Below are 25,176 nucleotides of genomic sequence, written 5' to 3' on the forward strand. Positions count from 1 at the left end.
ATAATATAGATTATATGATATTTATAATAGAAGTCGAAAACTAGCTAGTAAATACATATGAGATTGAAAGAAACTTATTTTGATATGATAAACCATGAGTTTTGAGCAAAAATAACCCTTCTAAATACACTTTCACATCGTTATCTAATACAACCTTCTACAAGGGAGTTTAATGACTTGATGCAGTTTTGAGGTATAATTGGATTTAAGTCAATTGATATTAACTGAAGAACTGACATCTGTTGTAATTTCGCACAAATTCCTATCAACAAAATAACCTTCGACTTGATACTTGGGACGACAAAATTAAGAACCCACAAACTATACTCACAAATCCTACAGATGAGTTGGAGACGACATCCGCAAGAGAAGAGATAAAAGGAGGGTAAACAAAACCCATGCAGGGGGAAAAGTCATTGCAAATATGAGACTTACTGAAAATACAAAAAAAACAAAGAACAAGTCGTTAAACACCTATGTATTATGCCATATGTGCTTGCTCGTTTGGAATATAGTACTTCCTTTATTTAGCATTAATCTCTATTATATAAGGGAAGGGGGAGCAATGGTGTCCTCTTTTGAAATGTCTATTTTGCCCTCCCTTCCCTTTCTAAATTACAAAAGGAATGTCAAAATCAAAATTGGTACTCAAAGAAAACTACCGAAAATTAATTTACAACACTTACTCACAAATCAATTGAAAAGAAGAAACTTCACAAATCAATTGAAAAGAAGAAACTTCACAAATCACTCATACAATTGAGAATCACGTTATAAAAATCACGCAGATCACTCAAATCATCGGGAAACTTTATTAAAACTTAAAATTAACATACAAACTAAAACTAATAACCTAGAACGTCAATACATACAAAAACATTTACAAAAATTTACTTACAAATCACTATTATCAAGAACCATTCACAATTAATGGTGGGTCATGATAAAAATAGAGGTGTATTTGTAGTGAAATCAGAATTTAGAAGTTAGACAAGGAAAAAAATTATTTACTTTTTCATAGTGTTTAGAATTTAGTACTGTACTTAATTCAAAATCAACTAAAAAATTATAATATTAGAAATCATAAATAAATTCAATAAAATTTATATTTTGTTCATAAAATTTAACTTTGAAAAGTAAAAATAGACAAAAATAATGGTGAGAGACTTAACTAAGTGACAGAAACTAAACCAATCAAATTTTGCAACTAAAAAACAATTATACTTTATATGTCTAATGTTCAAATTTTGACTCTTATGCTGAAGAAAATCGAGTTTCTGTTTTGAAAAAAATTCAAGCACGCATCGCGTGCAAAAAATTATATTAAAACTTAAGTGGAGGCGTGAGGATGAAGGAGACGAAAGAGATAAAGAGAGATGAAAATAGAAACCTATATGAAGACAAAAATAGAAATTGATAGAGAATATATTCCCCATCGATATTGGATATTGTAGATATAGGCTATACATGAAAAATGATTATCATACAAAAGTTGACTATATCAAATAAGAAATGACTAAAATCAAAATAAAACCGACTATATCGTACAATACGAGGTGCATTGTAAGTTATTGTGCACCGATTTCATTCAATTTTTTATAAGAATATATGGTAAATGATGTTTACAATACCCTAAACCGATGAGAATTATATTCTCTATGAGAAAGAACTCAATACCAAGATAAAATAATGTTACAATTAAGCAATTTAAAAAGAAAGTGTCGTCTTGAACAAAAGTAAATGGATGAAATATTTTGTGATTATCGTCTAAATTTAGAATGTTTATTCTTTATTGGTAAGTTGGTTTTTAGCTTTTACTTAGAAACTAGTTATTAGGCCCGGGCTATGCCCCGGGTAAGAAAATTTTCATTTATTAATATTGTACTTTGATATGATAGCACTAAATACAACTTGGTCTAGTGGTTAAAACTTTAGTTCATGAACTTGAGGTCACGGGATCAAAACCTATACTATGCAATTTCTAATTTTTTTTATTGTACATGGATTACATGAACTAAAACTCCCTAGGGAGAGCGCCACGTGGCACCGTTTCTGGTTTATGCACGCCTTTTAATATATTAGTATAGATGTGTGAATTATAGAAAAAAGGAAGTAGGAGATTAGTGCTTAGTGGAGCCAATAATTAAATGGTAACAAGCTGTTAAAAACTTAAAATGGGTGTTATTATGGAGCACTTAATCAAACGCATCAAGGTAGAAATTTCCTTAACAAGGACAGCAAGGACGACGGAGTCTTAATCTTGCGTGCATAGCAAATAAAAGAAATGCTAATAATTACTCTTTCCACCCCTTCCCACTCCCCCATAGTCTCATGATTAAAATATAAAATAAAACCAAATTGTTGTTTTTAGTAGGGCTGGCAATCAGGTCGGGTTGGGTCAGGTTCAGGTCGACCTATTTAGGTAAACAGGTCAGAACCTATGAACCCGAACCCGACCTGTTTAGGTAAACAGGTCAGAAAATTAAACCTGAACCCGACCCAGAGTTAATCGGGTTGACCCGAACCCGACCTGTTTGACCCGATTGCTAAATAACTTCAATTTTGCCCAAAAAAATGCTGATTTTTTACAGATTTTTTTCTAACACATAGCTATCTATTCCGAATTTCCAGCTATCCAACATTCAAATTTATAACAAAGAAACCAACATTGCAACAGACTTAAGAGTTAAAACTAAATATGCTAAAAGTTAATTTGCAACTAAAATATAAAAGTATGCCAATTACAATACAAAATCCATCAAACATCATTATAAAATCAGCATCAAGCTTGGCTAGACATGGGAGTTCTCTTCTTCCTCAAATGAAGCCTCCAGGGAGGTTAGCCATCTGCATTAATAGATATTAAGCAAAAAATAAGAACTTAACTAAACTGTTACAGTAATATAGTAACATCACTAACAAGAGAAAAAATGAAGATAAAAAATGAAGATACAAAACGACTATAGAAGAGGGAAAAAAACAGCAAATATCGAGTTAAAAAAAACAGCAAACTAAACCTTTCCATCAGTAAGACTAACAATAGAACATAACAAAATGAAGATACAAAACAGAGGCGAAAAGAAATTACAAAACAGAGGCGAAAACAAGATTAAACAAACTGAAGAACTAAACAAAATGATTAAACAAAAAATGAAATTTGAAGAACTAATCAAACTGAAACAAATTCGAAGGATTAAAGATAAAATGAGAAAAACAAAGTGAACTCACCAAGATTTGAAATAAACAAAATGAAACTTATGTAGCAAACTCACTGAACCAAAAAATGATTAAACAAAAAATAAAATTTGAAGAACTAAACAAACAAAACAAATTTTAAGGGTTGAAGATAAAGTGGAAAAAACCAAAAATGATCTCACCAAAGTTTGGATTAGGGCGACGCAAGAATGAAAAAGTAAGAGAGAGAAAATGTTAGGGTTTTTGGCTCTGTGCCGTTTGGGTTTTGGGAAATTTTAGGGTTTTACTTTTTAACCTTTGTTTTTATATAACTCATAAATGACAGGGTTTTATCTTGTATGTTTTTACATTGGGCTTGGCTCAAATCTGGTATATTAACTCAAATTTTAAACGGGTTATGCGGGTTATTTTTGGGTTGGGATTTTCAACCCGAACCTAACCCAATTAATTTCAGGTCGGGTTCAGGTCGACCCAATTACTTAAATGGGTCGAATTTTTTTTCCCAAACCCGTTTATTTCGGGTCGGGTTCGGGTCGGGTTATCGGGTTGGGTCGGCTTTTGCCAGCCCTAGTTTTTAGTAAGAATACGAATTGAATGTAATATGTTACACCATAATTTATTGAGTAACATGTAAAATGATATACGCCAAAGATTCTCAGGTTTAATGGTATGACTTTCTATCTCCCACATGAGATACCAAGGTTTAAATTTTGATAGAAGCAAAAAATTTCAATATTGTTGAGGGAAGGGGTTTAGCCGTTTAGGGCTTGTTGGGCCTCTAGGTGCACAACCCTGTACGAGGGCAGCTTGAAAGAAATTCATCTCACCGCGAGTTTCCGAAAAGATAAATATTATGTCACTTAAGTCTTTTTAATAAAGGAAACAGTGATTTGTACCTATTGTTACGAAAAATTTGTCTATCCACCAGGTAATATACCCACCACTAATAGAGATTGATGGTAAGTGATGATAGTGGATCCAACTCATATGATTAATAATATTTTAATGCTTTTATTAGTAGTAGATAGATTATCCACTGGATAAATGTAGTAATGTCCGTTTATTACCTATAAATTATGGTGTAACGATTACAACGAAGATTTGTGTCTTAGTGCCTGTTCTCTTCAACTTATTTTTAGTTCAGTTCTTCAGTTCAATTCAGTTCAGTTTAGTTCAGCTCTTTGACAATACTTTTACTCTCATATATCACTATTTATTTTAGTTGAGTTCAGTTAAGTTCAGTTTAATTCAATTCAGTTCAACTGTTTTAGGCCGAAGAGAGCAGGTTAGTGAAAAGAAAAGAGAGGATAGTAACCCGTTGTACTAAAGTAGGAGTGAAAGAAAAACAAAAGTAAATCTCTTTCTTTCTTCCCCGTGTTCTCACTTTCTCTCTCCTCTCCTTTTTTTTTCCCCTCTAATGTTAATACTGCTGTGAGCTGTCTCTCTTAAGGATGCAGGTATCAACAGTGAATTTTCACTTCCCATGAAATTAAAATTCGATATTTGTAAGCTCTTTTTTCTCTTCTTTCATCTCTCTTCACTTTAAATAGATTTTGATCCCATAATTTGATCTTATAAATTCTTCATCAATTTTTGTTCTTTTCATAATTTCATGTCTTTATTGTAACAAGTTGTTTACGTCAAGGAGTACTCTGATTATGGAAATTCATATTAACCCAATTAATTTCTTTGTAGCAAAATATTTAATTTGTAATTTCCCCCCTTATTAGAAGTTATAAGTAATTCAAGAATGTAAATTTAGTCCTAAATATATGAGATTTTTAAGGGTAGGTAAGGATTATGAGAATTTGTTAACTGGGTTTTTGATGTTGATTATCTCAAGAAAACTGATTCAAGTTATATAAAATGTGTGGCTTTTATGCTAATTACTACCTTTTTAATTAGATTTTTATTAACTTTCTATGTTTAGGAAATTTACTTATTGGGTTTATTATAGTTCTTAAATTATGTCATCTTATGTTATCCATTTGTTATGCATCATATTTAAAATATACTTACTAGAAGTATATGAATTTCCATATGGGTGTAGCATCCAATTTGCTTTTTGCTACCCTTTTCAGAAAAAAAGCTAGTATCTTTGAGATTAATATAGAGAATTACCTTGACTTTTCTGCAGGACACCATTTCAAGAATTGCTTTTTAATCATACAATTTACAGATCTTGAGCTTAGTAGTATAGATTAACCAGGGTTTGGGAGAAATGCCTACTAAAGCCGGAATTGTGGAAGATCCATTCAAAGATGAAGGAGGGGCAAAAAACATGTTGTTTGGACAGCCCTGGTGGCGTGGTCTGAGTAACAATGGTGTCTCTCCTACTTCAGCTTCGAATGACTCTTCCGCTCGATCATCTAGTGGGGAACCAGTAAATGGTTCTGCCTTGGCTGGAAATTTTTCAGTGCCCTTGAATGGGATACAGGATGCCGGTGGTAATGCTGGTAGAGAGATCCAGACTGTATTAGCCACTCAACTGCGTATGCATCTCTTTCTCTACGTGTGCTGTGAGAATAAGTTGTTTGTTTTACTTTGTTCTAAGAGTATATGTAGTGAGATTGTATGTTATTTATTCTCACCTTGTCAAATTTGTTTCTAACTATATTAAGTATAACATATGATTTATTAAGCATTAAAGACTGAAATTGCTCATTTCCTGAAGAGACAATGTTGAGTTGTGGTGGAGTCTCAAATCTGGGTTTAGCATCACTTTGGAATCCATATAATAAGATGGGAGCTGAGGGCTGGTTGGGTGGGGGTACCGCTGAGGAATTTGTACCTTTTTGCTCCCTGTCTTTTGGAGTGGATGATGTAAATTTGGAGTTGAATAGAACCAAAGGAGCTGTATTTCATCCTGCTGCAAGATTCTATGGATCGATACAAACCTCAAAACACTCTTTGTTGAGGATAAATGGCTGTGGATGACTTGGATCATCCATAATCTTCAACCTGTGTACTAGAGTGGACTTAATGTGTTTTCGTTATTGTAGATTGAATAAGTATCCGTTTCATGTTTAAGCTTTTCATTTCCTCCATCTTATGTGATGTACTTACACGCATAATTTGTCTCTTCGCAAAACAGATAAGGATAATACACAAGATCAGCAGCCTCTTAACCAAGTGCAGTCCTCAATGCCACAAAATCTTGGCGACCAGTCTAATGCCCAAATGGAACTTGTTGGCCACTCAATTGTAAGAGTCTCCACCTGAGTTGCTCTGAAGGTTGATCTATGGACCTTGGACGGAGTTTATTATGGTTCTGTCCTGATGGAATAGATGGTTATGACTGTATGCTGTTGTTGTTCTGTCCTGATGAAATATATGGTTATGACTGTATGCTGTTGTTGTTCTGTCCTGATGGAATAGATGCTTAAGAATGTATGCTGTTGTTGATCTGTGTTGATTGAAGATTTTGCTTCATATTCCATGTTTATCTGAAATATAATTTTGTACTTTATTTTTTGCAGGTCATGACATCATACCCTTTTCAGGATCCTACTTATGGAGGAGCTATGGCTTATGCACAAGTACAGCAGGTGTGTTGGGAAGTGTTTCATGTCCATTGATGACACTACTGATACTAAACAAGATTATCCTTGCATGGGCTAGAAGCTTAGAACTTGGGGAGGATTTTATTTTATTTTTAAAAATGGTTTTGTGATGTCTTTTCTGCTTTAACTAAAGTTCTAGTGAAATACTATGTGTGTAGCACTTGGAAGGATCATAATGGTAGGGGCAATAGTAGTGATATAACTTGTTCCTTTACGCCTCTTTTTGCCCAAGGGATAACAGGACTGATATTTGCATTATTTGTATTTTCCTTTTCCCCTTTTCTGAAAAGGGTTAGAGTAAGTCTTCGAAATAACCAATTATTTGCATCATTGGTGCTTTTCATCATTTAAAGTGGGGAAATTTGTCAGTAAATGATATTCTTTTCACTTGTATTTAGGTGAATCCTCAGATGTATGGATTCCAGTTGCACCAGAGTAGAATGCCTCTGCCCCTTGCAATGGAGGAAGAGCCTGTTTATGTGAACGCAAAGCAATATCATGGGATTTTAAGGCGCAGACAGTCACGTGCTAAGGCAGAGTTGGAAAAGAAAGTTATTAAATCTAGGAAGGTATGTGAGTTTATATAGTATATTACTAGTATCACGGTTCTTAAATTTATCAGCTGAATTTCTTTTCTTAACAAATAGTTACTTTTGCCTCTTTCTTCCATATTCTTTTCTGTTGGGGAGTGGGAAGGCAGGATACAGGCTTACTTTCATTATACTTAAGCTCTGTTATATATCTAATCTCGTATCTGCTGTAACGTGTTGCTGGTTAACTAATTATTGAGAGTTTTGCATGATTTTTGTTCTTCTAGATAGATTTTTCTGCTGAATCTTCCTGCATGTGATATAGCGACTTGGCAACTTCTGGTGTCCGACATAGTCTCTTCTCATGTGGCAGTGGTTCACGGTCTTCGATATATAGAATGTCTTGGTGATTGTGTGAATTGTGTAGTTTCCAGTAGCTAGTATTAAAGTTTTCTTCATCATTTTCCCCTCCCAATCCATGTTTCAATATATCTGTTCATAGTCCTTCTCATTTAGAAAATTTTATTTGGATATTGAGTCTTGGTGGTGAGGTGTCAAATGTCAATGATTATCAGGAGGTGTATATTGATTGTGTTCCCTCCATTACACTAGATTTGTCAAGTCTCGGAAAGTAAAGAACTAAGGAAAGGGTTATCTATAGTATTGTTGTGTTGTGGTACAAGTTTCTTTTTTTGCTTTTTTAGTACTCTTTTATTAGTTAATTTATGTATTTTGTCTCTTTAATGGTAAATTTCAAATTGCTATGCATCTACCTTGTAGTTTCTCATCGTCATCTTCACTAGAACTGAACGACAGCTTTCATCTTAGGAAATAGTTTTTGTCGTCTTGTGATACGAAGTAGTGTACTATATTGCCTGACTAATTCTGTAGCTTTCCATCAAGGTTTACATGGAGCTAATTTTATTTACTTTAATTTTTGGGGATGACCAACCTGAAGAGGTCAAATGGCTTGAGTCATTCAAGCAAAGATGACGAAAATTTCTTTAAAGCTGGGAAAAATCTCAAAAGAAGTTGAAAGGAGTATCTGAAACTTAAGCTGAATGTCAAGGTCACAAAGTGTCCCTATATTACATCTAATCCAAGATTCGTTGCCCTAACTAAGTTTATATTATGGCGCTGAGACTGAGACACTCTCTAGAGGCAGATGGAATAAGGTCAGGCGATGCTTGGGGAAAGTCGTGCTACCTAGTATCCTCCTAGATTCCCTTGGGTTTCCAAAAAACAAAAAACGAAGTCTCTCGGTTAACATTGTGGGGTCTTCCAGATCATGTTCTCCATTCCATAGATTGTAGCCCAAATTTCACAGTAAAGTCTGTTTCAGAGCCTACCACATGAAGAACATGACAGAACTGTCCACTCGTTGCCGATATTGTTCCTTCCCTCGTCGGCATCATCAAGCTACTTTGAGGTTTATCTTGTTGGAGTTCTAGTTTTCTTAGCTATACGATGAGTCGATGACTATAAGCAATGTTATTCCGGGGGATCAGATCTAGAGTTGGTCTCAAGTCTCAACAATGTGTGATTTCTTTTACATCCCAGTGTCACATTGGAAGTATGGTATTCTCATATTGTACGTTATGAATGTGTGCTTTGGGTGCTGTGAACTAGTCATAATCACTTAATCAGTAATGCTTTATCAAACAATCGTGGGAACTGCAGCTGCCATCATTTGCATTTTGTTACTCATGTAGGTACAAACTACTCTTTTCTATGAGAATTACAGATTTTATGTTGTGCCTCTGCATGTGGCACTCTTCTGTCCAAAAATTTAGGTCTATTAAAAAAAATCTACCTTTACTGTAGTCTTTGTTATTTTGGCCTATTTCTCTCCCTGTCAACCAGTGCATTATGTATTTACCAACTATTTCCCCTTCATCTTGCCATACAGTTTCTAACAGATTCAAAGTCAAGTCTTGTTTGATTCTGAGGACTTTGTTATTTTGTCATTTCCTGCAGCCATATCTTCATGAATCTCGTCATTTACATGCTTTGCGAAGAGCAAGAGGTTCTGGAGGACGTTTTCTCAATGCAAAAAAGCTTGATGACAATAATGCTGATAATTCAATAAAGACAGAAGCAAATTCAGCAACCAACCTTCAAATTCGTTCGGGTGGTTCAGCATATTCACGACATGTGTCCTCTACCTATAGTGCAAATGCAGCTTCTTGGAACCAGCAAGAAGCAAGAGAATCGATGATTTCAGACATGCACAAAGCAGAGTCACATTCCAGTAATGCCACTAATGTTCACGGCCTCTCATCAACATATCATTCGTTTTCTGGTCCTGATGAAGGAAGAGACTACTATGGTCAGGGAGGATTGAATTTGAATGGGGCTCTTTCCGTCAAGTAGGACCCGCTTTGAGGGACGGCTGCTACATTATTACCTTCTGGTACTACCTTTGACCCATTTTGAAGTGCTTTTTATTTCATTTTGGAGATCGTTAGTTATATGTTCTTTCCACAATCAACTTCTCTGGAAATCTACAGTTTGAATGGCTTTTGATATCTAAATTATAGGTGTCTCATAGTTATAACTTATAAGTTACAAAACACGCTAGGATGAAGATTTCAATTCTGAATATTTTTGTGTTGTTTGAGTTGATGTCAGGTTATGTTCGCAGTATTGCCGTGTGATTCAATTATGGAGAAAAGTAACCCTTCGAGTATGTGGAGTGTGGAGTCTCAGGCAACTCATTCTTGGCTGGATTATGTGGTTTACCGTGGTCGGGATAGAAGAGGAAACACGGGTAGGACAATGCTCTTATCTGCCTGCCATTGTTTTCCGGTTTCCCCCTTCCCAATCAACTTATGACTTATCTATTGTGTATAAAGAACCCAACTGACCTTGTAGAATTCTCATGGATTGCCTTTTAAAATAGTATGTGGATCTATGTTTTTGTACTTTTAAGGAACTGCCAACAATATTGGAACTGAGTAGGGGTGTACAATGTACCTCTGTTTGGATCTCTGGATGTGTTATACAGTTGTACTGCTGGTGGGAGATAAACTTTGTGTAGTTTATAGGCTTACATTTTATGCATGTTGTTGCTTACCGTGTATCGTTGCTTTGAATTTTAACCAACTAGTTACTTCAGCCAACCAAGCAAGGCTTGGCTTAGTGGTGAAAATTTGACCTCATAACTTCAAAGTTATGCGATCAAATCCTACTAGGGACTCTTTGGGGGTGAGGTTTCCCTTACGTCCTCCCTCCCATCATAGAATCTGACTTGCAAATCTGGCTAGTTAATTATACCTGTGCGAGGTGCCAGTCCAATAGGGTTTTTCATCTTACCAACTCAAAAAAAAAAATTACTTCAGCCATGGAGAGTATAAAGAGTGTAGAACCGAGGACTCGAGGAGGTCCAACTTCCAAGTAGTGAAATCAGCCAAAAAAAAAAAAACATTAAAATTTGCCAAAAAATTTATCATTGAAACAAACAGAGGAGTAAAAGAGAGTATTTTGCACCAAAGATAAATAAAATAAAATGATAAGCTCTATCAAGTATTAACCATGTTTCCACAAAAAATTGAAAATGGGAGGCGAAAGAAAAGAACAATCTGGGATGTTTTTAAACCTTAACCCCTCTTTGCTGTTGCTAACCAATTGTTACAGGAAATCAGGTTCTTTTTCTCTTCAATTAAAGAAAATTCTATAGTTGTCCTATAACTCATAACCAATTTCTTGTTGATTTCACTACGTCTTAGTAGTTTTATTATCCTTTAAAACAAGAGAAATTTCCAATAGTAAGCTCCTATTCTTGAGAATTCCAATGATAGATTCAACTTTTTTCTTCTTCCCATTACCAGACCTTAATTTTCCTAATTTACCAAAATGTAGCATTAATTAGATTTGAACGCTAATTTCGTATTTAGTTTTAATACTTCTCTTAAGTTTTGCCTTAAGCCTACTAACCAAGATTTATTTTTGCCGGTTTTATGAAGAGATTAATTTTAGAAATTTGATGCAGGTTCATGAAGAAAATAGACGCATTTACAAAATCGAGTGCTTGATGGAGCTAACTCAATAACATATCTTAAGCCATTGCCAAATGAATGTAACTCGTAATTGCATGTATTGCAGGCAGCTTGCAGATAAACAGCGAACATAAAGACATCTCATAAGTCATTTTTAACACTTCTTGTTTATAACTTCAAGCATATATTGGCATTATAATGTATTATGATTTATGAATATGATTTATAGAAAGTAATACTTTACATAAACTCGTATTGTTCTGGAATGCTGGTGCTACGTATACACAACATATTGTACAAATGTTCCTTTTGTGCCCTCTCACTAGGAGACTGCAACAATCATTTCCACCTATATTTCAGCCTGTTCTTTTAGTTGTTCCTGTGCACACAAGACACAGTTCAAATCGTCAGAAAGACCACCCCTATGCTTGAAAAATGCACACATCAAGGACTTATAAAACAAAAAAAAAAGGTATAGAGGATTGCATGTATCATGTATGTTTTCTAGAAGCATTTGGATACCAACAGTAAGAATTATAATCAATCCTACCCCCATACATTGCACCTTCTCACACAACACAACAGAAAACAGAAAAAGAACAAATAGCAGAGCCACAAAAGTTGTGTTCTCTCTAAAATGATTTTAAACTCAAATTTCCAGCCATATTTTTGGACGATGGCACCAGTTGTCTAATAATATCATGAGAGTTTCTATGTATTTGCAAGCTAAAACTCCCACATCACCGCCAAACCAAGGGAAGTCAGAAAACAGATAGTTGATGTGCCGCTATACACCCCCTCCCCCCAAAAAACAAAAAAGAACCCTACATAAGGGTCATAAGGCATCTCAAAAGCTTTCAAGTCTGTATAAGGAATTTGTTTATATGGTAACGGCTTTCCATGATTCATGAACATAGTTTAAGGGGGGCAAGGCACATGGGACCACAGAAGAAGCTATGAAAGTATGAAACTTAAGCCAAACTATGTAGTAGAAGCTATTAAAGGCAGTTTAAGTCCGATGCAGTGGGTCCAAAACCCCGGTAATCATCCCAAGGTATCTCCATTTGTCTGGGAAGGTCCTAGATAGAATAAGTCGATAAGACCCAAAAAGTCGCTATATACCTGAATGCAAAGGCTATATAATATACACTTCCCATACGTTCTGAGAACCCAAGCAAGAAAAACTATTAGGATGCATCATAGGATCATGAGAGACCACTCAAAAGCATGGTTTTGGCAAAGAACTCGCATAAGGTGGTGTAAAGGCATTCGGAGGTAATTTGAGGTTGGATTATGACAATGTCCAATGGTTGATGCATAATGCATTGTTGTGCAAGGCAAGCTATGAAAGGAAGCACCAAGATGTTAAGAACAAGGTCAATGCCCCGTCAAAAAAAAAAAAAAAAAAGAACAAGGCCAATGTTCAAGTTACGAAAGCTTAGCTCTGAAAGTGCAATAAAGGCCAAGTAACGAAAGCAATGCTGTAAAAGTGCAAGCTTGACTATATGAAACAATTTGTAAGAGGTACTTTGAGTCAAATTAGAGGGTCCAGACCACCGGAGAATTATACCAAGGTACTACTATGCCCTTGGAAAGATCCTCAATAAAAGGTAATGTCAAGAGGTCCCAGAAAGTCTGAGATACTAGCCGAGTTCGAAAGCATAATACATGCCTTCGGGACGATTTTAAGACCCGAGCAGAATAACCTCCAGCGATGCACTTAGGGTCATAGGAGACCATTAAAAAGCATATTTTGGCCAATAAGGAATTCGTGATGCTGAGAGCCCTTTAGGGTACATCAGGAATTCGGGATGGATTGGGACGATGTTCAATAGTTGATGCATAATGCTTTGCTGTGTAAGGCAAACTATGAAAGGACAAAAACCAAGATGTTAAAAAAAAACCACACTATGAAGTCCAAATTGTGAAAGCTCAGCTATAAAAGCCCAAATAATGAAAGCAATGTCATAGAACAAGAAGCTAAAAAAATATGAAATAAGCTCTAATAGGCTTTTAAGCGTTCCAACCCCCTGGAAATCATCCCAAGATATCTTGATGTCCTTGCCTTCTTGGGAAGGTCTATCAGAAAAAGAATTGTTGACAAAAAATTTACCAAAATAGCCGAAGTTCAAGGTTGTAATAAACGCCTCATGGACATTCCCACGACCCGAGAAAAAACGTTTCTGAATGTAGGGTCCCAGAAGACCATTTAAAAGCATATCCTTGGCCGAGAACGGGCAGAGGGTGGATTAGGATGGCGTTCAATGGTTGATGCCAAAGGCTTTGTTGGGTAAGGCAAGCTTTGCACTAAACCACACCAAGATTTTAAATACAAGGCCAATGTATGAAGCAAATGTTATGAAAGCTTTGCTCTAGAAGTGCAATAAAGGCCTAGTAACGAAAGCTATGCTCCGCAGGTGCAGAAGGATATAAAACAAGTTGTAAAAAGGCACTTTAAGTAAATAGTAGAGGGCCCCAACCACCCAAGAATCATCCGGAGGTATCCCCATGCTCTTAAAAAGGTCATCAATTAAAATGTTACCATGGTCCGGATGTTTCCGAAATAGCTGAATTTTAAAGGCTGTAATACACGCCTCTAGCAGATTCCCGAGGCTCGAGCAAGAAACCTCTAGGGATGCATCCTAAGGCCATTGGAGACCAATTGAAGCATATCCTTGACTAAGTACAGGCATAGGGTCGTACCCAAGGCTTTTGGGGGTACTTGAGGGTGGCTTAGGAAGATGTTCAATGGTTGATGCATGATGCTTTATTGTGAAAGTGAAGCTACCGAAGGCAAAGTCCCCAAATTATGAAAGACTCAGCAAGGCCCAGGTCTGAGGGGCAAAGTTGTGGAGGACAAAATGGAAGTGAAACGAGAAAAATTGTTCTAAGAGTCGGAATAACAAAATCTTCCTTTCCCATGCATTTATCATCCCCTAGACCCTAGTTAGTTTCTGATATGTAGTAATGCCTTGGATGAAGAAAATGCATGATTGTCAAAGAAATGTGTCACCTTCATTTTTTATTTCAGGGAAAAAGTACAAAGTTTGGTATTATACCCAAATTTCTTACTTTATCCAGGAATATCCCTCAGCATTGGATTTTAATGTTCCTCAATCTTGGCTTAGAAATTACCCTGTATATACTAGGAACTTGATCAAAACAGTAAATCATCTAATGCGTTTTAACACATCCGAGCATGAGTAAATAGTATCTCCAGAACAAGCTAAACTTCAAAGACACGACTTGCTTAAGAAACTGACAAGACCAAAACCTTTTCACTATAAACCCTTATTGTGCTACACCATCAATAATCACATTTTATTGCACCAGAGGTGACCTTTTTCTTGGGTAACCTCTCAAAAAGATCTTCTGATGCACCATGCAAAAGCTGAAATTACACATTCACTAACAACATAAATCCATTGCCAAGGTTTCCAGAGACAATCACATATACGATATTATGACATGAGGAAAAGATTATACTCACTAGCTTTTGAAGGTTGACAGACTTCAAGTACCATATAATTAAAAGAAAAACAATAACGCCGATCAAATTGCTTTTTTATAAATAATATTTTACTAACCTCCGTTACAAAGAAAGCATGAAACCCGTAGGGAACTCTATTAGGTAAGTCAACAACTGCAACGGGATCAGCTGACATTGTTTTCGCATCAATCACATTCACAGATGATTTGCTGCAAATTGAAAGTACAAACTCCATAAGATGTCACTCAAAGCGCTTGAGGCCTTACGAAATTTAAAATGTGTTCGAGTCCAACAAGAAGAATGGTATAACATAAGATGTAATGTGTTAAACTAGTTAGACAAGCATTTCACAAAGTTGAAAACAGCAAGGCAGCTTCCTTTTAGCTGATAATAGATGGATTACACATCTTGAAAAGAATAAAGTGCAGGATAAAAGGATTACCCTGTTTTTTCGTCATGCACAAAGAAGATCAGATATCCATCATCCTCTTCGCTGGTGGTACCTTGTTCACGAGGAACAAAGATAGCCTCTGATCCAAATCTTCCAGGACCCAGGTCAAAGATACCTTGCACAGTTCCTCCAACTTCAAGCTTTGTTTTGCTAGAATCTGGTTCAGCATGCAAGTCAAATTTGACTATCCCTTGCACTTTTGCAATGCTGCCCAATATGGTACCATAAACATATCTCTGTTTCCTGCAATTGAGACAAGATTAACATAAATATACTACAGATACATTTAGTAATTTTCTTGCCCCTTGCAACCCTCACCAATATGAGATGAGTACAAGCTTCACCCAATTGGTGGACGGGTTATAAAAAGGATTTACAAGTAGAAATGCGAGCTCCAAATACCTGCCAGTGTAGTTCTCATTAACTCTAGGGAAATCCACGGCAGATGCTGATAGTTGTTTTTGAGAAGCAAGACCAGTTTTCATGTTGAATCTCATTTCATACCTGTAAACAAGAATTACCATCAGTGAACTGAAAATTAGAACTAGGAATTGTATTCTGTCCAAGAATAAGAGTATCCTTACAGCTGATTTGAGAAATTATCAACCATATCTGTAGCAGCTCCACTGACCATATCCAAGTCTGGATTATCAATGCGGCAAGTGATTAGAACAACCTCATCTCCTTCTTCCCATGCATTGGCTGTCAACATAAAAAAAAAAAAAAAGATTGTACCCACTGTAAAAATGAAATAACTTATTTAACACAGATTAAGATAAACAGTAAACCTCTGCTAAAGCAGTTAATGATCTTACAATATTCAAACCAAACTACAACTTGACAACATGTTCTCTACAAATGTAAGATGAAATACATAAATCTCTGACGAATAGGAAGATGAAGGTATCCAGGACACACCATTATGAAATATGAAGCAATTTGGCAGCTCAAACCATTTGATTAAGCTCTCATTCTTTGCATATCGTGGTAGTACACCAAAGCGAGACTTTTTTGTTGAGTCAAAAGTGAAGATTAGTTTCTTTTCCTTCACCATTTCCTGTATATCATGGAATATAAGATCAATTGTACAAACAGAAGTCCGAGATGGGGGGCGGGGAAGAAAGAGAATGCACGGAAAATGATACAGTAGCATCAGACAGCAAGATCCTAAAATGATGTTTGGCTTTTACTGTAGTACAACGTTAGTCTTTCCAAGAAAAGTAATATCGTAATATGGTATATCTTTTGACCCCCCCCCCCCAAAAAAAAATACTTTCTATAATATTGCATAAAAAATTATCTCAATCATGAGGTGAACATAAGTTTTCAAACATATTCCATAGATCTAAAGCTGGTTGCCTCATTTGGTGGATAAGTTATCATTCCGTGCAGTAGCTCAGACAGCAAGATCCTAAAATGATGTTTGGCTTCTACTGTAATACAACGTTAGTCTTTCCAAGAGAAGTAATATCACAAACATTTTGACCCCCCCCCCCCCCAAAAAAAAAAGACTTATCTATAACATTGCATGAAAAATTATCTCAATCAAGAGGTGAACATAAGTTTTTAAACATATTCCATATCATCGAAGGCTGGTTGCCTCATTTGGAGGATAAGTTAACATACCTTAGGTCTAAAGTATAAAGGAAGATCCATAATAATAGCATAATTCTCAGTGATGGCAAAATCGTGCATCATAATAGGGGCCGGGATTGTTATTGGTACAGGGTCATGCATGACACCATCCTTTGATATTACTCTGTATGTGATATATGGTGGGGCATGAGAGTAGCCAAAAGTAAACATCTCCCCTGCACAAGAGTTTGGTCAGTGAGACGATAAAAATGGCAATTTTTTTCCCCCTAATGTGAGTATTTATGGGAGAGATAATATAATCTCACCTGTGAATGGGTCAACCTTCGGATGAGCTGTAAAGGAGTGGGTCAACCTTTTATCATAGTCAAGCAATCCTATGGTTTGAAGATCCCCATCTTCCAAAACACGAAGAACATCTGCATCAAACAGAGAAGTAGAACCTAGTGTCACAACTGGTAATACCAAATATATATGACAACCCTCTGATGGAAGCAGACCACAATTTCTGTCCCAAATAAACAACAGCAAGAGCACGCCATTTCAAATCTTGTCAAGATATAGGGAGCTTTAGATGTATCTAGTCAAAAATGAAAGATTAGCCCTACTCTTCTAACTTCGAGATGTCAAAGCTGCGACTCGTATAGAGCAATATTATTGTTATTCTTGTGTCAAACATCTTCTCTACACTATTCCATGAAATAAAAAAGTCATTTTTGTCTGATAATGACTGGGTTGATAAACCATCATGATAGTGAGTGCAAACTGCAAACACATAAAATTCAAAATGACCCTGCCCATAACTCCAATTTTTGGGACATGACATTCAAGGTCCACATAAGTTAGATCAGCACCAGTCAGGTAGGTACTTGGATATGACAATAGTAGCTCTGAGAGAAAGAGCACAACTTACATGGTTTATCTCCCTCTGAAAGCGCCAGAAGCTTCCCATGGTGATATATAAGAGCAGTATTAGCTGCAAAAAGAGGAGAAATTCAGACATACCTCTCAGATTTTAGAAGCACAGAGAAATGCAACATCATATCAGAATTAAACACAAAAAAAAAAAAAAAAACAATGATACATTCACTTCCCAGCAAAAGCACAGTAAAAAGATACTTGTTGGCTTTTGCAGGTAGATAAAGGAATAATTTATCCTACTCTGTAGGAGAGCTTTCTGGCTAGAGACTTTAGTGATAAAGATAACCCAAGGAGAAGAAGAAAACCTGTCCCATTTCCATACGACATATCTAGTACTTTCAGTTTGGCTCTGAGCATTTGCAAGTTCACTGTAAGTAATCCAAATAGCCCCTTAAGATCTCCAATCTGCAAAAGATATGAAGAACGACAAATGTAAGGTCTGTATCAAATTCTTTATATAGTCATGTAGAATAAGAAGCTTTGGAACAGCAAGTCTACATTGAAACTCTATTATGTGGTTGCATTACTTTTTTTTTTTTACTTCATAAGAGTGAACAAAGAATTCAAAACTTTTCGTTAGTTTTATTCACTAGCCTCAGGGCTAGTATCAACATATATGCGAATGCTTTAGTGTAACTCGAAACATAAATAGTAGGGGATGTCACTGTTTTAATATCAGCTTGAGTATCAAAAGCAGTAAACGAAAACAAGAGCAGACATGGATAGGATAGCTATTAAGGTTGGTGATGGAGTAACATTTTTTTTCCCCAAAATAACATAACTTGAATATTCATGACTGATTCTCTAATGTAACAAAAGTTCCCTCTGAGTAAGTTTTCTCTAAATGGTACTAGATGTGATTATACTAATGAAAACTTTCTTATAGAAGCATTAGCAAGAACTAATCAGAGACATGTGCAACTTGCAACCATCTCTCTCTAAGATATGGTTCATAAGCATGTAAGCAATGATGTTGTTATTGTGGAATGTGTATGTGAGCATTATCTTCAGCGTTAGTAATAGCAATTCAGTGATTCAGTCCAAATCCCATCATAGTCTTGCTCTATCAGAAGAAAAATTCGACCTGAATCAGATGGGAGGTCTAATGTACGTAAGATCTGACCCAATCTGATTTTCCTGTCACCTCATCGACTGATAATTAAAATTACATTACAATAGAATAGTTGTATTGACATGACTTAGAATCAAGTACATATATTATTTTCTAAAACAATGATTTTGTGATTTAAGTGATGACATAGCCTGAATCCAACTCCAAGTCCAACCTGATTCGAGAAAATAAGAATTCGATCTGGATCCGAGATATAAAAATCGAATTCGAATCCAACTCTAAGTCCAACCTGATCCGAGAAAATAAGAATTCGATCTGGATCCGAGATATAAACATCGAATTCGAATCCAACTTTAAAATCTAAATAGCAATGAATCAGATATGGAGTTTGGTAAAAACAAACCGATCCATTACTCTTCCTACTTCAGACTTTGCATTGATAATTTGATACTATGAGTAGTATTAAATATAGACTACCAAAAGTAGACAGAGGGAGCAACACATTTTTTTAACTCCAAAATCAGTTGCATATTCCATTACTTGTTTCAGTCCCTTGTTGCCTACCTTCATAAACTTTGGCGCTCCAAAAAACTCTTCTTGTTTCAGCCTCGATGTCTTAACATAACGGGAGACATATGTTGCTTTACCATCCTTAATGCGCATTCCATGAATCATGCTAAAAAAGAAACAAAAGATATATTGAGTATATCGTGGCCAAAAGTAATCTTGAACATAATATAGCAGCAAACAAAAAATCATACATATTTCCTGTGTCTCCTGACAGGCATAGATAATTAAATAGATTAAGAAAATGACTTCATATGGAAATCTATGGAGCTCCTCATATATGGTCATATGTAAAAAAAGAGGGTCACAGTCCAAATCGAATAGCAATCATAGGTAGTCTTCGAATAAACTAACGTCAAATTAACTTCTTTATATTGTAACTGATGAGAAAATATGTGACCAAAAACAGATAAAGAGAAAAGAATCAACTTCGAGGAGGATTTTAGCTCTCTTTTCAATTTTTAACGGCACTTCCAAACATATATGGAGATTATGAGAGTGACATAAAGTTTTGGAGTGCATAAATGAGTACTTGTTTAGTTAAATGTCTAATATTGAGCTTGTAATACACGGGCTGGAGCTACATGTTCGAGCAGCTATAAGGTAAAAACGATGAATAGAACATACCCATCTCCATCAAACCTGCAAGAAAAATAACAAATATGAGCACAAGGTATACGAAATTCAAAAAATATATATCTTTCTCTCTGCCTGTCTAAACAACCAACTTATATATGAATGACAACAGAGTGGTTATAACTCACCAGTGATATCCTGCCAAAGGAGGAAGCTTTGGGTTGGGACCAACCCTGACAAACTCCCCATTTAAGCATTCCTACATAATAATATCTTAATCAATCACAATGTATGAAACAGCAAGTAGGCAAGTAACCTTAAAAAAGGACTTACTATGAACTATAGGTACAATATTTCAAATAAGTTGATAATTTCTTTTATACTGTGTATTACTAGGGCCAAGCTGATCACATTTACGGTCCGTTTGGTAGTCTTTAATAAATTGCGGTAATGAGAATGAATTTTAAGTGTAATTTTATTAGCGAAACACCCTTAAAATCTCCATGGGGGAGGCATTTTTTCTCCATAGCAAGCAATCTCACCCCTAAATATGTGTTTTTGTCTCCAAGGGGAAGCAATTTTCATTACCACCTACAAGGTGGTATTGGATGGGAATAAAAATTCAAGAAGAAAAGTGGACACTTTATGATAAATTAGCATTACCATGGGAATGGACAATGATATTTTTCACAAATTTACATCCAAATTCATTCCCATTACCACCATTTATAACTAACTACCAAACGGGCCGTTAAAGTACTACATTTACCAAGGTAAAGTTCTTGAAATACCTCCAATTTCACATTATGCTGAAGCCTAGCAGTTAAAGGGTACTACAACCTACTAAAAATTACTTGATGTTTAATTGTTTCGTTGATTCATTTCACATCATAGAACAATCTTGATGTTCGTTGCAATAGGTAGCAAGAGATTACTATTACTAGGCATACATTGTACTTAGTAATTAACCCATTGCATCAAACTCTCAACACTAATAATACTAAAATCAGCTAGTGGACAAAGGTTACAATCTTTATATATATATATATATAAAACAGTAATCCTTGACGAAACGGTCTCTGGAGTTCCATAATAATATTATATGCAGATAGAATTAATTAACATAAATAATTGAGGATAGGATGTTCCCAATCCCCAGAGCATACGTGAGTAGCTTGAAACTCAACATCTATTGATCCATGCACAAATATAAGTAATATCCATTCCAGTGGAACATCCAAGTTTAAACACTCAATTCCGAGAAAATGCCAATTCATCTCGGACATGTATAAACTTTTTACATTAAGTAGCATCCTCGTAAATAGAATGTTATTGATATTAAGGCCCCGTTCTTTTGAACTTTTGAGAGAACCTGAACAAAAGTGAACTGAACTGAAATTAACTCAACTGATAGAAACTGAATGGCAGAGAGAAACTGAAGTGAACTGAAATAAAAATAAGTCCAAAAGAATAGGGCCTAAGTAGTAGGGGTCAAATATTAAGTCGCAGTTTTTTATATTTAAAACAATATTCTATAACACGACTTAGTGCTTATTTGAATGTAGGAACTAGGAAGTATGAATTCCTTGAAAGTTTATTTTCCCATGTAATTGTACTTCCTAAGATTTGCTAAATGTTATTTGGTGATTCATGGGAATTTCAAGTTACCTAGGTCCGCCTATGTAAGTAATTTCCTCTATTTTGTGGGGAGTGGAACTTCCTAGGAATTTCTACTACCTATCACCTATGAATTTGTCCATCAAACTACATCACAAAACTCGCAACTCCGAGGAATTTTAACTTCCCGTGTCAAACAATATCAACCAAACAAGCACTTAATACGAGTAATATTCTACATCTCCGAGATGAACTGGCGCTCCCTCGTTAATTCCACAAAATAAATGTAAGTTGATTAAAAACATGAGCATGATCATAAGAAGCTATATTAGTTACAACAATAGTTGAAAATTGATTGATGATTAAATGCAAGAATTGAGAAGCAAAAATAGTCGAAATTGAGAATTGAAAAAAAAGTTAGGGCATACAGGAAGATGTCCATGAACAGGTAAGTCTTTACAAGGAGGAGTTTCATCGGTAACAGGAGCGAAATTGCCGGTGAGATAATGAAGAGGCTGAGAAGAATCATGCATCAATTTCACGAAGAGTTTTTCCAGCCAGTCAATTGCTTTAGAAGTGAAGCCATTGTTAGGTTTTGGCTTCACCTCCACAATTCCTCCACTTTTATTATGCATGTTTATGTCCATGTCGTTTCTGAGCTTCTTCTCTTCTACTGCTTCACCCATTTTCTCTCTCTCTATACAATTGGAAATGTTGTTCTCGAATTGTAGTACTAGTTTAGTTTCAGTGGGAATGGGATTCATTCATTTCATTGATTTCCACAGGTACAGGTTACCATTGTGACACGTAGTCTTGTAGCACAACAACTATAGCTTATCTTTCTTTTAGCGTGTCTTAACCATACATCTAACATACCAAATTACCACTATGGCACAATATTATCACAAACATACCAAATTACCACTGTGGCACAATATTATCACGAGAATATTTATAGTACACCTAGGTGTATCATGCTCATGGTACACCCAAGACTATTTTCTCCAAATGAGCAAAATGAACGAATGAACGAATGAGCAAAATGAACAAATGAGCAAATGGGCAAACATTTCTACTCATTTAAGAAAATGAGCAAACACTTTTATTACAAAATGAACAAAATGAGCAAATGAGTGAATGCGCAAAATGCCCATATGAGCAAATTTGTTGTCAAATGAGCACCAAAAATTCTAATTTATTACAAAAATAACCCCTGGGTGTACCATGCTCATGGTACACCCGGGTGTACCATGAGTGAACTCATATTATCACAAGTCACAAGTTCAGAATTTGGACTGAGGTGATCATTTGTGGGATTGAGTTTTGTACAGGTCGGGTGATCCTAATATGTTTGTTTGGCGGATTTAATTATATATGATCAAGCTTTTTTTTGCGGTCTTGATTTTTCTTGTCCTTGCCCGTTCTAAAAACGGGTCGGGCTTGTCTGCTAGTTAACGGGCCTAAAAAGCGTTGAATAAAAAAATACCTTGATTAGTTCAATAATCAGGGGGTGTTTGGTTGTCATGGGGTAAAGGGAATGAAATCAAGAAAGGGGTAGAAGGGGAAAGGAAAGTGAAACCCTTAGATTTAAAGAGATGTTTGGTTGGTAAATACTCATTCCATCTTTCTTCCTCCTCTCACCATTATTTTGACCGCTGCCACCCTTCCCCACCACATGTCCACCGTCAACCTTCCCCATCAGTTGTCGCCGGCTCGCCGCCAACCTTCCCCACCACTTGCGCCGCTCCAACCCCTTCCCCTTATGTCGTCGCCACCTTCTACATATTGTATTATGTTTTAAAGGTTGGATTCAAGGTTTTGAAGTTCGAATTCGACCATGAAAATTTCAGATCTAGAGTTTTCATGGTCGAATTTGACAATCTAAAGCTATAAATAATGAAAGATAAGAGGTATTTGCCCATTATTCCATGTTTTTTACAACAAAATTATAGGGTTTGTGGGTAAGTGGTGGTTTATGTGGTGGGGTTTTTGGGTGGTAATGGGTGGTGTTTGTGGGTTCGAATTGTTTCCGGGTGATTGTGGTGGTTTTGTGGGTGGTGGGCGTGTAACGCGGTTAGTGGTGGGTGTGGGTTTTGGTGGCTAGGTGAGCGACGCGGGTGGCGCAGATGTTGGGTGGGCGGTGTTGGTGATTGGGTGGGGCGGATTTGGTGATTGGGTGGGTGTGCGGGTGTTGGGTGGGGCCGGATTTGGTGATTGGGTGGGTGGTTTGGGTGTTGGGTGGGGAGGATTTGGTGGCTGGGTGGGTGGTGTGGGTGTTAGGAGGGGCGATGTTTGGTGGTTGGGTGGGTGTTACGGGTATTGGGTGGAGCGGTTTTGGTGGTTAGGTGGACGGTATGGGTGGAGGGGCCAGGTCTTAGTTAGGTGGTTGCATGCAAGTGGTGGTTGAGTGGCCAGGTAAGGTGGTTGTTGGGTGGTCAAAATGATAATCAATGATAAGTCAAAGAAAGGGTAACTGAAACCTTGGGGGGTACACAACAAGAATCCGTCTTTATAGCGTCTGCACGTAGCGTCCGCCAAAAAATCAGACGGTATCCGTCAAATTACCGTCCGTTCTTAGTGCAGACGCTAAATAGCGTCCGATATTTGGAATTTACCGTCTGCCGAAAAGACAGACGGAATTTAACGTCCGTTTTTGAAACTTACCGTCTGCTTTTTGGCGGACGCTAAATTTACGTCCATCAGGCGGACGCTACAGGGGTCCAGGCGGACGCTAAAATCTTGGGTATGACATTAGCAAACACGACCCTTGCAATCACATTTCGACCACATATCTACGAAACACCAAACCATAACCCCTCTATTCTCTCCGGCGAACAGCGACCCTTTACTCTCTCCGGTGAACCGCTGCGCCTCCATAGTCGCTGGAGGACCGCCACCGCCACTCCAATCACGTGCCCTAACCCCTTTATTCTTTCGCACCTCTGCGCCTCGTTTCTGTCCGCACTCTCGACGCCTGCCGCCTGCCGCTGCTCCTGCCGGAACTTCACCGGCGTCGTGCGGACGCTAAACTAGTAATTAGCGACCAGGGGTTTTGCATCAGCTCTTTTGCGTCCGTTGACGGACGCTAATTTATTTAGCGACCGACGCCGTGTTTTTACCGTCCGATATTGACGGACGCTAAAGCCTTACATTCTTGTTGTGGTAGGAGGTAATGAGTGTAGAGGACTTTGGGGGTAAGGAGAGGGTAAAGGGAATCATTAAATTGAGTAAACAAACAACAAGGGAATGGAATGAGTTAATTCCCTTACCCTTTCCAGAAGACCCTCAACCAAACGCCCCCTCAATTTCTACAAACAATTTTCAATAGTCTAACAATTGGTAGAAGACCATTATTTGTGTTTTACTAGTTTGTTAAACTAAAAGAACTTAACAAAATACCTAGTTATACTTAGCAAACCACAATACATTATTAAAAAATCAAACATTACCTCTCTTTTTATTTTTATTTTTAACCAAAAGGAAAACAACTTAAATTAAACCAACAAGTTCAAAACAACCTCCAAACTAAAATAAAGCTTTCCTAACTGAGATAACATACTATCTCGCTGGAAGCCACAATTACAACACTTACAAAAGACAAAG

General features: G+C 36.5%; 2 protein-coding genes and 1 long non-coding RNA gene across 3 annotated transcripts; 1 reads left to right on the forward strand and 2 right to left on the reverse strand.

Annotated features, from left to right (window-relative positions):
• Positions 1-2,615: 2,615 nt before the first annotated feature.
• On the reverse strand, positions 2,616-3,762 carry LOC125495026 (uncharacterized). The gene is made up of 2 exons (XR_008968287.1): positions 3,378-3,762; positions 2,616-2,847 (listed from the first exon to the last, which is right to left on the reverse strand). It is a non-coding gene; the product is annotated as an uncharacterized LOC125495026 (long non-coding RNA).
• A 779-nt stretch (positions 3,763-4,541) lies between these two features.
• LOC104907882 (nuclear transcription factor Y subunit A-4) lies at positions 4,542-10,368 on the forward strand. The gene is made up of 7 exons (XM_010696906.4): positions 4,542-4,700; positions 5,333-5,687; positions 6,290-6,399; positions 6,675-6,743; positions 7,157-7,327; positions 9,266-9,701; positions 9,920-10,368. The coding sequence occupies exons 2-6, from the start codon at positions 5,417-5,419 to the stop codon at positions 9,659-9,661; spliced, it is 1,017 nt and encodes a 338-aa protein (XP_010695208.1). The 5' UTR covers positions 4,542-4,700; positions 5,333-5,416; the 3' UTR covers positions 9,662-9,701; positions 9,920-10,368.
• A 1,066-nt stretch (positions 10,369-11,434) lies between these two features.
• Positions 11,435-22,378, reverse strand: LOC104907872 (carotenoid 9,10(9',10')-cleavage dioxygenase 1). The gene is made up of 14 exons (XM_010696894.4): positions 22,002-22,378; positions 20,145-20,215; positions 20,008-20,022; positions 19,378-19,489; positions 18,047-18,146; positions 17,734-17,796; positions 17,129-17,239; positions 16,854-17,038; positions 16,146-16,284; positions 15,812-15,929; positions 15,630-15,731; positions 15,219-15,470; positions 14,874-14,985; positions 11,435-11,665 (listed from the first exon to the last, which is right to left on the reverse strand). The coding sequence occupies exons 1-14, from the start codon at positions 22,335-22,337 to the stop codon at positions 11,636-11,638; spliced, it is 1,746 nt and encodes a 581-aa protein (XP_010695196.1). The 5' UTR covers positions 22,338-22,378; the 3' UTR covers positions 11,435-11,635.
• Positions 22,379-25,176: the final 2,798 nt, after the last annotated feature.

Source organism: Beta vulgaris, chromosome 2 (genome assembly GCF_026745355.1).
Source record: "Beta vulgaris subsp. vulgaris cultivar EL10 chromosome 2, EL10.2, whole genome shotgun sequence".
Lineage (NCBI taxonomy): Eukaryota > Viridiplantae > Streptophyta > Magnoliopsida > Caryophyllales > Amaranthaceae > Beta > Beta vulgaris.

Excerpts from the sequence above, each read along its gene's own strand:
- LOC104907872 (XM_010696894.4), bottom strand. The coding sequence starts at position 22,337 with ATGAATCCCATTCCCACTGAAACTAAACTAGTACTACAATTCGAGAAC. Across the intron at positions 17,240-17,733 it reads TTCAGAGGGAGATAAACCAT|ATGTTCTTCGTGTTTTGGAA; the intron begins GTAAGTTGTGCT and ends TGTTTGATGCAG. Across the intron at positions 11,666-14,873 it reads ATGCTTTCTTTGTAACGGAG|GAACAACTAAAAGAACAGGC; the intron begins GTTAGTAAAATA and ends TTGTGTGCACAG.
- LOC104907882 (XM_010696906.4), top strand. The coding sequence starts at position 5,417 with ATGCCTACTAAAGCCGGAATTGTGGAAGATCCATTCAAAGATGAAGGA. Across the intron at positions 5,688-6,289 it reads TGTATTAGCCACTCAACTGC|ATAAGGATAATACACAAGAT; the intron begins GTATGCATCTCT and ends TTCGCAAAACAG. Across the intron at positions 6,744-7,156 it reads CTTATGCACAAGTACAGCAG|GTGAATCCTCAGATGTATGG; the intron begins GTGTGTTGGGAA and ends ACTTGTATTTAG.